The following is a 13465-nucleotide window of genomic DNA, read 5'->3' as shown; positions in this document are numbered from 1 at the left end:
GACTACTCAAGTAGGCGATTTTTTTTTTTTTTTTTTTTTTTTTTTTTTTTTTTTTTTTTTTTTTTTTTTTTTTTTTTTTTTTTTTTTTTTTTTTAAGGGAAGATATGAGGATAGTAGTAAAGGATAAGATACTAGGATGAAGAGCAGTGACCAGCGGAGTTCAACGAGACTCACTCCTAGCACCTACAATGTGTGTTATCTATGTTAATGACATGATGGAACATACAAGCTATGCCAATAAGTTTGTAGATAATGTAAATATTTATCATGAGAAAAGTAAAAATGAGCACTATAGGTAAAAGGATAGACATTATTCACATGGAGCCAAAAATGAACATTTTTCAATACAAAAAATGCAAAGTACTGAAAATGGGCAATAGCTCTAAAAGACCATCTTTGATCTATTCCTTGGGTAGTGAATCCATTATGAAAGCAAACAAGGAGAAACCAAGACTAGAATATGCAGCAGTATGGTCCCCACATAGAGTAAAGGCTATAATCAAGATTGTGAGAATACAAAGAGAAGCAATCAAATTTATTTCCAGTGTGGCAGATAACCATACGAGAAGAGACTAGGACCACTGGGTCTGCCAACATTGAAAGATCAAAGTGAAAAAGGCAATACAATTACAGTACAGTGAGACCTCTCATTAACGGACATTAATTAGCTGTGTTTTCGGTGTTCTGGAGTGGTTTTTGGGTGGCATAGTGATTGCACGCACTAAACAACAGCACCAAAAACACCAAAAACACTGCAAACACAGCTAATTAATGTCCGTTAATGAGAGGTCTCACTGTGAATCCTTGTTATACAGTACATATGCGTTCCTGAAAACCTTACCACAAATTGAAATTACCGTATACCAAACCCAAGTTTCAACTTATGGCAAACTTACCTCCCTGCTCTTTCCTCTTCAAAATATCTAATTTTACCTCCAAAACATGAGCTGATACCATATCTGTGAACTTTTCTTACTGTAAATAGAATCAAGGGTAGTAATTACCAAATACGGTAACTGAATTTACCGGATAAAGAATTATCGTATAAGGAGGACTCTGTATAGTATTCAGGTCGCTAAAGGGGATAGACTATGCTGACAGAAAATATCTCTTGATTAAGGATAGGAGGCCTAGAAGTCATGAGAATAAATTGAGAAAGACCATGTGTCTAAAGGATGTGAAGAAATTTTTCTATACAGGTATATAAATACTTGGAATAGCTAAAAATATATAGCTCAAGCTGGAATAATGCACAAATTCAAATCTAGATATGATGATTTGAATTTGTGCATTATTCCAGCTTGAGCTATATATTTCCAATCTAGATATGATGATTGGAAAATTAGGATATAAATGCACAAATTCAAATCTAGATATGGTGATTGGAAAATTAGGATATAAACAATGCACAAATTCAAATCTAGATGATTGGAACATTAAGATATAAACAATGCACAAATTCAAATCTAGATATGGTGATTGGAAAATTAGGATATAAACAATGCACAAATTGAAATCTAGATATGATGATTGGAAAATTAGGATATAAACAATGCACAAATTCAAATCTAGATGATTGGAAAATTAGGATTTAAACAATGCACAAATTCAAATCTAGATATGATGATTGAAAAATTAGGATATAAATTAAGTTGAAACCATACATGAATTTGAAGCTAAGGATGATAAATTGGAAAGTAGGAGACAGGACACCATGATTGTTGCTCCTCTCCTACATACCACAATTAGGCAAGTACAATTCAGTAAATGCATGTATAGATCTATCTTTGTGCATACCAGATCTCCTCTGAGACCACGAATGGTTGCTAGCACTAGACACCAGTGTGACCAATTTCCACCCCTTACACTTATTATAGGTTCCCCCCTCCACAATCTTGATAGTCCCTTGAGGACCCCCCCCCCCCAAAAAAAAAAATGCTACATATATAGGGTGGGGCATGAATATTTCTTACATTTTGAATGGATATAAAAGAACAAGATTATCTAGAAAAAAGTTATTATATTTCTGAAAAGTCCATATAAGTAGTTTTGTTTATATGGTCTTTGGAAATTATATCGGACAAACAGCAGCCATTGTTGACAATGCATTAAAGAAGTCGGTCCCAGAAGTTCTCCATGACTGTGTCATCTCGGGTGAAATTGCAGTGATTTACTCCGATCCTCTCCTTCATATCCTCAAGAGTTCAAGGATGTTGGAAAAACTGTTCTTTTAGATATCCCTACAGGAAAAAGTCACAAAGGCTTAAATGTGGTGGCTTTGCCAGCCACCCCACATCTTCCCTTGAAGCAATCAAATGACCAGGAAATGTTTCCCTTAACACACAAAAAAAGAAAAAAAAAAGTGTTATAATAACTGATAAAGAAAATCAAAATAACAACCTACTGAATGGGACCTGCCCTACCTCTCTACCATCACTGTATGCAGCATGATGCCCATTCCAAATATGGGAGATCTTTATGCCCCACTCTGTACAATCAGAGTTGAGGACTCTCCAATAACCAACATAATACTAGCTTATCTCAAACCACAATCTTGGCAACACATAAAAAACAGGAAATAGTAAAATTATGCCAAGGGAATGTAAAATACACAGAAGATATAGAAATGGCTGAAGTTATGAACAAATATTTCAAGTCTGTGTTCACTAGAGAAAATATACAGCTTTAGGATGAAAGTAAAGTGTGATTCCCCCATGAGAAAAATAATTGTAACATGAAATAATGGACCAAATAATGAATCTTGATTTCAGGAAATTGTACGGCCCAGATGGAATTGCAAACTGGATACTAAAAGAATGTAAAGATGAACTAATAGACAAAATATTCAAGGTAATAAGCTGCTCACTCAAAGAAGGAAAAATATTGGAAGACTGGGAAAATTCCAATATACCAATATATAAAGGAACAAGGAAGACCCAACAAATTATAGACCAGTCTCTCTTACAAGTACAGTAACCAAAATTTGTGGAAAAGTTATGAAAATTAGATGGACAAAACATCTGGAGGAGAACAATATACTAAATCTGAGACAATTCGGATTTAGACAGGAAAGGTCATGTGCCACAAATTTGATGTTTCTAATCAAGACTAGTAGATATAGTACAAGAAAGGGGCAGATGGGCTGACTGTGGTTTCCTAGATTTACAAAATACTTTTGATAAAGTACCACACAAAAAATTGTTAAGAAAACTGGAAATCAGGAGAATACAAGAAAAATGAGAGTAGTGCTCAAAGATAAGAGGTCTACAGGGATCAGTACTGGCTCTGATAATGTTTGCTATTTATATAAATGACATGGATGAGGGGGTAGAATGTTACGTGAACTTTTTTGCAGATGACGCATAACTGCCAAGGAAAGTAAGTACTGAAATGGACTGTGTGTTGCTACAGAGAGACCTCAACAGGGTTTGGGAATGGAGTCAGAAGTGGAAAGTGGACTTCAACATTAAGAAATGTAGCATAATGGAATTTGGAAAAAAGAAATAAACAAAAGAATATCAGGACAATAAAAAATTGGTACAAAGGAAGTAATGAAAGTGGGTTCTGAAAAGACCTGGGAGTAATTATCACAAAAGGCATGACTCCTGATTAGCAGATAAATAAAATTGTCGGAGAAACCTACAATTTGCGAAGATCAATAAAGATGACCTTTAACTACTTGGATGAAGAAAATACTAGTCACACTGATAAGGCCAAAATGATAAAAAAAAAAAAAAAAAAAAAAAAATCCAAAGAACAATTATGAAGATGGCCCCAACACTTTCAAAATTGTCATACGAGGAGAGATTGTCAAAACTGGAATTACCAACTCTGGAACAAAGAAGAGAAAGGCGACCTATTGACCATCTATAGCAGTGGTTCTTAACCTGTGGGGAATTCCCCACTGGTGGGAAATGGCGGAGTTGCCAAGTGGGGAATGACCGGTCGGACAGAAGAACCACTGTCTTTTTTTTTTTTTTTAATTGATGTGTTTTTGTTTCTTTTTGTTTGTTTCTGGTGTCTTCTTGTTGTCACTGATGCTGTGGTGGGAAATGGAGAGTTGGCTCACTAAAAAGTGGGGAATTGGAGAAAAAAGGTTAAGAACCCCTGATCTATAGAATCATGAGAGGCATGGAAGTCCTTGATAGAGAAGACTTACTAAATTGCGATAAGAGAAATACAAGGGGACATGAAAAGAAACTCAAAAAGGGCAGTTAAAGAAGGGACCTGAAAAAGAACAGCTTTCCACACAAAGTGGTGAATGTCTGGAACAAATTGGATGAAACAGTGTGTGCAAACATCATGCATGAATTTAAGAGCAAACTAGGTACTGCAAGATACAAAGACGGGACACCATGAGCATAGCTCCCCTTCCCATAAGATACAACTAGATGCATCATTCTCAAAAACCTCACCATGTATATGATGGTACACAGTCTTGTGGTGGAATCTAGATTATGTCAGATATAGAGTAAAGATTTCTATGTGCCAATTTAAAAAACATCAAACACTAAAAAATTCCATATTCTGTTTATAGACATGCTAATGTGGGATGTAGGCTCCTCACCTATATGATAAAACAATTGAAAATATTCTGTCTACAATGGAAATGGTTGACAAAATCCTCCCCACAATATCAGCAGCTAAGGTCCCCCTGACTACTTCCTTCAGTACACCCCTACTTTACCTTGCCACTTCAACAAAAGATCAAATACCAACTGAGCCCATTACACCTAAGAACAGGATATTCCCATCTCACACATGGCTACCTCATGACAGGAAACAACACTCCCATTTACCAATGTAAGGCTTCCTTCTCAATATCACACATGTTGCTAGAATGTCCAATTTACACCCCACCCCACAGCAACCTCCTACTCACTTATCCCCTCAAACAGCAATGAGTACACCAAATTGTTGATGAAAAAACCAGTATATCATCTCACTATAACTTTCTACAGATAACAGGACTATTAACCAAACTATTAATACCCTTGACTACTAACTAAACCAACATATTAAGTATAATCTAATACACAACAACATGATATTGTCCACAAGGAAAGAAGCACTGGTGAATTACAGTCCATAACAACAACTGTGCAACAGTTCCTAGTCTTGGAACATATTAGAATCGGAGAACACAGAACCCGAGTAAGATCCATAACAAAACCTGGAATCATTGATATAGAAACTATAATTTCCCTATCATGACACTGTGGTGCTCTACCACTCCACCCCTGCCTCAAAAAAGCTCACACTAACAGCTTCACAAAGAGAGGCCATAAAGACAATAAAAGAAACTACCATACAGCCTCCAACTTCCAATGTTCTGGCTAGACCAGTATTAGGTGTGACCCTTGTCACTGATCTCACCATTGTCCAGTTTCCTCACTCTAGAGAAAAATATTATATCCATTCTAACCTGCCTGAGTTAAGTAAAACAAAAACAAAAATAAAATAAAATAAAATAAATTGTTATTTGAGGGGAATTTTTTTTTAGCAGTCCACCAGAGGTTCACTCCACCCGGTTCAACATGCTTGTGCTTCATTTGCATCACCCCAGCCACCCACATGGCAGGGTTTGTGGATTTGACAGGGGCAGGTTGCATGTCCACTCCCACCTGAAGAAGTCTGGCTGTCACATACCAAAAGCTGCCCCCCCATGATATGGTGGTTGAGTCAAAACCCATTCATCATACATCCATCCCACATGAATACAAAAATCCAATTGTTTTCCCTCCCATCTTAGCTACACTGTCCTGGCTAAAAACAATGTAGTTAGACACAGCACTTCCATAGTAGATCCTGTCAAAGGTGGCTTAACACACACACCTACACACTGCTTTATAATATGGTGACCCCTTTAGGTTACATCATTTCCCTGTCAGTTTACAACCACACTCCATTTACTCCCATACTTTGTACTCTCTTGCTAGACAGCTAATTATCTTACATCCAGTACCCCTTTCACCCTGTCCATCCATCTCATTCATGGTCTTCCTCTCAAGTTCCTTCCACCTACTTCTGCTTTCCACACTCCTTTGGCTAGTCTTTCTCCACTTGTTATTCCCATGTGTACAAATCATCTCAGCATTTTTTGGCCAGCCCTATCTGCCAGCTCTCTTCCCACCCCCCACTCTGCTTTACCTCCATATTACTCTACCCATCTCTGTACCACGCCATATTTCTTAAACACTTTGTCACAAACCTGTTAGGCTCTTCCTTTCTGCCTCTTTCAGCTCCATACAGCATGGTGGATATGTTCTGCCAGCCTCTATATTGATTATTTAGCCTTGTACTGCATCAGAACCCACCTGGTTCATACCAGGCAGGTTCATTTTCATTCACCTATTGCTCATGACACATGACACTTTTCATCCCCTTCCAAACATTTACTAGTTTCTCTTTATCATCCATCACCACCCCTCCATTATCTATTGCACGTGACTCCAAATATTGCTCGTGGCACTTTTCATCCCCTTCCAGACATTTACTAGTTTTTCTTTGTCATTCATCACCACCCTCCATTATCTGCTGCATGTGACTCCAAATACTTAAGCTCTCCACTACATGCAGCCTCTTACCCTACTCACCTCCAACGCCTTTGTACAGCTCACATGACTTACCTTGATTTACGTTTTTTCCTTATTACACCTTGCCCGCGTTTTTTTTTATTACGCACTCTCAAAATCCAACACCAACTGCTTCAGTCTCTCTTTAACTCAATCATCAGCACAGTCATCCGCAAACAGCAACTAGCTCTAGTACCACTTCCATGCATTCTTACCTAATCCAAATCCTTGACTAACACCCTCGCGTTTACATATCACATGCTGAACAACCATGGTGACATTACACAACCCTAGTACAGTACCAACTTCAACTCAGACCACTCTTTCCATTTCCGACCCTCACAGAAGTTCTACTACCAAGCCCAATGAGGTCGAGGGAGAGCATGTGCACCCATTACCTTGGTACTGTGGGGTATAATGTAATTTGTTTAAGTTTGGCGATAAATCGGGAGTCTGGCTAGGAGTTTACCAAATGCGAGTCATAAGGTTAAAGAGGAAAAGTGAAGCACCCCCCCCCCCAAAAAAAAAAATCGGAAAAGCCATAAGTTTGGCTACGTTAGGTTGGGTTAGTTCAGGGGTTTTTTTCGCAATTTTTTCCTGGGTTCGAGTGGAGCGATGGGCTGCCATTGTATTTATTCTAGTTGATTGACACAAGAGAAATAGAATTAGTCTTTACTGATACAGATATCAGCTGTTTTCTGTAATGTGTGAACCGACACAACCAGCACCTCCAGCTATGTTTAATCTTAATCAGTTCCTGCTATTTTTTAGTATTTAAATTTGCTCTCATTATACCTACTGCCACCGTTATTGCATCCATTGAATATCTGAATATATGCCATGCTTCCGTTCGGAAGTATGCCTGAAAATTTGACAGGAGGGATTATCAATATTGAAGAAGGATGTGTGGCTATGCACTATCATGGCATTGACTCCCACATAAAAATTTATTTTGAAATTACTGTATTGAGTTCACGTGTTAAGGGTGTCTAACATTTCAATCCAACTTTATTTTGAGAGTAAAGGCGCTAGATATTTGCGAGTTCCATGATTCGAAACGTATTTCGTTGAATGTATAAACAGTCATGGAGGAAATCAGCGTACTAGCAATTCAAAATATGACCGAAAAGTTATACAAAGAAGCTAAATACAAAGAACTGGGGGCAGCATGTACTAAGATAATTGAAAAATTTGATGAAACAGCACTACAACAACCTGAAGTGTAAGTATTTTTTCTGTATTTATCGATTCAATTTGTGGGTGCTATGGAATAGTTTGCTAACTTAGCGTACACTGTGTACGCACTACACTGTGCAGTACATGCCAATATGAAATAAAAATAAAATTGGTCAGAATTCTAGAAACCCTTTGGTCATTATGGTAGAGTTCTAACCATAGTTGCTACCTAACCAAACTTAGCAAGTTAGCAGTGGAACTACTCCCCACCCCCTCCACGGACAAAAGCTAACCTAACCTAACGAACGTTCCACAAATACTATCGTGGAGTTCAGCACTCTCTTCCCTTTCTGCATAAAGATTTTTTTTATTATATATATATATATATATATATATATATATATATATATATATATATTATATATATATATATATATATATATATATATATATTACATCATCCATCCATCCATCCAGAGCCCATACATGCCTAAGTGCCGCCCTGGGGTAAAGCTCTCAGTGACGTCCTCCCATTCCCCCATTACCAATTCCCATCTCCACCATTCCTTACTGCTTATTATAGCTATTAACTTGCAAAATAATTAAATATATTTTTAAAATGTTATTTAATGTTCCTATTGCAGAAAGGATAAGGGGAAAAATCTCTCATATTCTGTTGAGTCTAACACAAAATTCGTATATTACAGTAAAATATTCAGGATTCCTTTGACCTTTAAATTATTATAATTTTGTCAGCCTTGTGGGCAGTATGTCCAGACTAGAATTGCTACCCCCTTAAATGTGCCACCCCAGGGTATATGCCCCCCAGTATCCATTCCTGATGGGATGTATAATATGAAGTAATGATTGCACCAGCACCACTGTATGATGCAGAGACATGGAGTTTAAGAGAGGCAGAAAGGAAAAGTTTAAATGTGTTTAAGATGAAATGTTTGAAAAGTATGGTAGGGGTTACAAGGTTAGAGTGAGAAACAAGGGGATTTCTCACCGTATGCTATTTTTCTGCATGAGGAAATGGAGTAGGGGGGTCGCCAATTAAGTGAAGCGGCCTTACTGTGGATGTACTGTGTCTTGGTACATTGCTTCTGACCCAGGGCAATGGGCGGGATACAGGGATGACCCATCATCCATGAGGAGCTAAGATTAGAGGGAGAAAACGGTGGTGGGGGGGAGTGGAATGGATGTGGGGTGTTATATGCCTTTTGACTTTGGCTACATTCTTGGTAAGAGAAAAAGCCCTTGGTATACAGATAGATTATTATCAAATTTCGCCATTGCCTAATATTATTCATTAAAAGTAGAAGTCTTTGTAGTGCAATTGATGCACAAATTTGTGAGAAAGCATTAGCAGATGTTATGGAAAAAAAAATTACGGTGCAGTTTTGTTATGTCAACTAACCCAAACTAACCAGTTTGATTGGTTAAGATTGAGAAATACTCCTTTATAGAATTCTTCATTTATATCAGTATCTTTTGAAGTTTTAAATGTGAATAGAACAGGTTATATAATTTCACAGATGAGGGATGGATATGAATTACAACAAAGGATGGGTGGGCTTTGTCATTTTGCAGTCTCTAACTTAGTTTGTGTAAATTAATATTTTATAAAAATAGCCTAATGTGTTACATTGCAAAATTTGCACCCAGTTCTCTCAGCAAGATTGACCCCAGGACTAGAGTGAAATATTTTCCACTCAATACTCCCAGCAAAATTCTTGTAAATTATTTTATTGTTTTAAATTAACCTAAAACATCAAGAGAAAAAAAGACAAAAGAAAATCCACTCCCACCCGTAAACTGTACATAACTCTTGCCAAAGTACAATGCAGCATGGTAATTCCCCTCCACTTTAATGGCTGTGATGTGTGTACCATATGTCAGATGATAAAGTATATCATGCAAACCACTTGTATATAATTAGTATTTGTACAGTTTGTGACCATTACTAGAGTTTTCATAGGAAGCATGACAAATGATCAGTCAATCAATCTGTTGCCTTTGATAATCTCTCTTGCAGAAGACCCACAGTTGCAGGTAACCAGTAACAGCATCCAGGCAGAACCATAAGTCACTTAGGGAAGAGGTAATTTGTTGTGTGAGGATTGTTAGTATGAGCTCTGTATAGTATGAAGTGTTCTGTGTCTTCTGTTTGGTGCTTGTATCTGGGGAAGTTTAAATCTGTGGCCATCCCTATTCTGTGGTGGTACTGTCTTAATGTTGGATGGTGTCCTGAGCACAGGCATGCCAGTGTGGTTCTTGTCAGGTGTGGGAGGGTTTCTTCTGTAGGGTTCTTGAATTGAGTTTGGTGGTCTTTTTTGAAGGGCATGTTTAGTTACCTGGGTGTGCATGTATTTATCTAGTTGTATCTTACGGAAAGGGGAGCTATGCTCGTGGTGTCCCATCTTTGTATCTCACAGTGTCTAGCTTGCTCTTTAATTTGTGTATATTATTTGCACACTATTCTTTTATCCAGTTTGTTTCAGATATTCACCATTCTGTGTGGAAAACTTTTTTTTTTCAGGTCTCTTCTATAACTATCCTTTTTGAGTTTCTTGTCATGTCTCCTTGTATTTCTCTTATCCCAAATTAATAAGTCCTCTCTATCAAGGACTTCTGTGCCTTTCATGATTCTGTGAATGGTCAGCAGGTTGCCTCTTTCTCTTCTTTGTTCCAAAGTCGATAATTTCACTTTAGCCAGTCTTTCCTCATATGACAGGTTTGAAAGTGTTGGGGTCATTTTCGTGGCTGCTCTTTGGATTTGTTCAATTTCATTTATATTCTTTTTGGTATTGGATGACCATAGTGTTGCAGTATACTCCAGTCTAGGCCTTATTAGTGTGACTGGTATTTTTGTAACCATTTCTTTGTCTAAACAGGTAAAAGCCACTTTTATTGATCCTAGCAAGTTGTAAGATTCTTCGACAATTTTGTTTATCTGTTTATCAGGGGACATGTCATTTGGGATAATTACTCCCAGTTCTTTTTCAGATCCCACTTTCTTTACTTCCTTTGTTCCAATTGTATATCAAAATTTTTTTATTTTTTTTATTTTTTTTTATTTTTTTTTTTTTTTTTTTTTGTTTTTTTTTTTTTTTTTTTTTTTTTTTTCCAAACTCCATTATGCTATATATCTTTATGTTGAAGTCTACATCCCACTTTTGGCTCCATTTCCAAACCTTGTTTAGGGGTCTCTGTTGTTGTGATTCACAATCTGTTTCAGTATTCACTTTTCTCAGCAATTTAGCATCATCCGCAAAGATGTGATTCACATAAATAGCGGACATTATTGGAGCCAATACTGATCCTTGTGGAACTCCTCTAATCACCTCCTCTCAAGTTAATTTCTTTTCTCTGAGCACTACTCTCATTTTTCTGCCATGCAAGAAATCTTCCATCCAGGTTAGTAATTTACTTTCTATTCCTCCTATGTTTTCAATTTTTTTTTTAATAATGTTTTATGATGTACTTAAGGCTTTTTGTAAGTCAAGGAAAGCGCAGTCAGCCCATCTCTCCCTTGTATTATATCTATTAGTCTCGAGTAAAAACAGATTAAGTTTGTGGCACATGATCTGTCTGAATCCAAATTGTCTTGAGTTTAATATATTATTTTTTTCCATGTGTTTTATCCATCTATTGTTGATAATTTTTTCACAGATATTGGCTGCAGTGCTTGTTAGGGAGACTGTTCTGTCATTAGTTGGTTCTTCTTTGTTTCCTTCTTTATATATTGGTACAATATTGGCATTTTTCCAGTCCTTTGGTATTTTTACTTCTTTGAGTGAGCAACTTATTATGTTTTATATTTTGTCCATTAATTCTTCTTTACATTCTTTTTGTATCCAATTTGCAATTCCATCTGGGCCATGTGATTTCCTGACATCAAGGTTAGTTAGTTGATCCATTATTTCTTTTTGTCTTATTGTTTTCCGTCATGGGGGTGATCGTACTTCAATTCCTTTGTCCCAATACTGTGTAGATGTTTTGTGTGGCATCCTTTTACATTAGTATATGGCAGATCAAACTCTTTGCTCTATTTTTTCTTTCTTTCCTTGCCTCTAATTTCTTCCTTCAATAGCACTTTCTCAGTATCAGTTCTATTACTGTCTAGTAAAATTGTCTTTTCCTACCCAATATTTTTCTTCTTTGACTTCACTGACATTCTTTATTTTTGTTCTTTCTCCTATTTAAACCTTCTTATCCAAACTTCTTAAATTTGGCCATATTTATTAATTTTCAAGTCTTATTGAATGTCATTTATTGTGTGTTGTGATTCAAACCTATTTCCATTTGTCAACCCCCATACACATGCATACCGAATTGGAACATTTCTTCAATTTCATCCTGTACTTTAGTCATTATCCACAACCACTTGTACACTGTGGATGTGTGTTTTGATAAGGTTATCTTTGCAAAAGGAAAAGGACTTTTTAGTTTGTAGATTATACTTTATAGTTGAAAAAAAAGACACATAAATATATATGGATCAAGTTGGTGAGTGTAAGGTACTGAAGATGGTATTAATGAACTATGTAGCAGTACCCAAACACGCAAAAGAAGGATTAGAAGACTTCGACATGTAAATGTATTCAGGGGAGAAGCCAGTGGATTGTTATATTATTTTCTAGTAGAAGAGAAATTGAGAGTAGAGTTTAAGTGGAAAAACAAGAAAACTGAGGGAGGAAGAGAGGTACTGAAGGTGAACAAGTTAAGTAAGAAAAAAGTAAACCAATTGAAGCTGAGAGAAGTATGGGACTAGATGAGTTGAGGAAGAATGGGTATGTTTCAAGGAGGAAATGCTCAAGTACACAAAGATGGCATGTGGGATAACAAGGCTGGGAAGTTATAGGAGAACCAATAAATGGCAAGATGGAGATGTTAGGGCAGTAGTTGTAGAAAGGAAGAAAACATAAAAAAATATATATTGCAAAGAAGAAATGAAGAAGCATATGAGACATACAAAATAAAGCAGGTGGAAACAAAACACAAAGTGAGGGAGGCTAAGAGGAAAGCAGATGTAAGGTGGGGTAGGTGTTTGATAGCGAATTTTGAAAATAACAATATTTTGAAATGAACTGAAAAGAGTGAGGAGAGGCAATATAGGTAGAAGGAAGGTAGAGGGTGCAGATGGACAGATGCTAATGGAAATGAAGGCAGTAAAGGGAAAGGTGAGTAGGATATTTTTGGGAGTTGCTGAATTTAGAAGAGGATAGAGAGATTGATTGTGGCACTAGGAGATGCCAGGAAAATGTGATAAGAGAGAAGGATAGGGTTATAGGAAAAGAGGAAAAGTAGAGCATTGAAAAAAAAAAAAAAAAGGTAGGGTACCTAGGTTAGATGGTTGTCATGTGGAGTGTATGACAAAGGGAGTAGTTAGAGTGGAATGGCTAGTGAGATTGTTTTGTGTGTGCCAAATGGAAGGTGTAGTAGATTTAGAGTGATCAGTTTGTTGAGTGTTGTCAGAAATGTGTATAGGAGATTATTGAGAGGATGAGGAGGGAAATAGAAAGAGTAATTTGAAAAGAGTATTGTGGACTTTGGAAAGGAAGGTGTGTAGATAAATATTTTGTAGCAAGACAGCTATGTGACAAGTTTTTAGCAAAGGGCAAGGATGTCCTTTGGTGTTTAATAGATTTGGAGAAGGTGTATGGCATAGTTGATTGAGAGAAATTATGAAATATGTTGTAGATGTATGG

The 13465-nt window shown here is 36.8% G+C and overlaps 1 protein-coding gene across 1 annotated transcript in view; it reads left to right on the top strand.

Moving 5' to 3' along the window:
• The first annotated feature begins 7158 nt into the window (after nucleotides 1-7158).
• The window catches only part of LOC143022403 (uncharacterized), a 28588-nt gene continuing 22281 nt past the window's right edge, over nucleotides 7159-13465 (top strand). The window contains exon 1 of the mRNA XM_076180572.1: nucleotides 7159-7797. Within this exon, the coding sequence (XP_076036687.1) occupies nucleotides 7661-7797 (137 nt within the window). The 5' untranslated portion in view covers nucleotides 7159-7660. The remainder of the gene's footprint in view (nucleotides 7798-13465) is intronic.

This window comes from Oratosquilla oratoria, chromosome 44 (genome assembly GCF_046742065.1).
Source record: "Oratosquilla oratoria isolate Oo_2021 chromosome 44, ASM4674206v1, whole genome shotgun sequence".
NCBI lineage: Eukaryota > Metazoa > Arthropoda > Malacostraca > Stomatopoda > Squillidae > Oratosquilla > Oratosquilla oratoria.
Note: the sequence above shows the minus strand (reverse complement) of the source record. Positions and strands in the feature narration are given on the sequence as shown.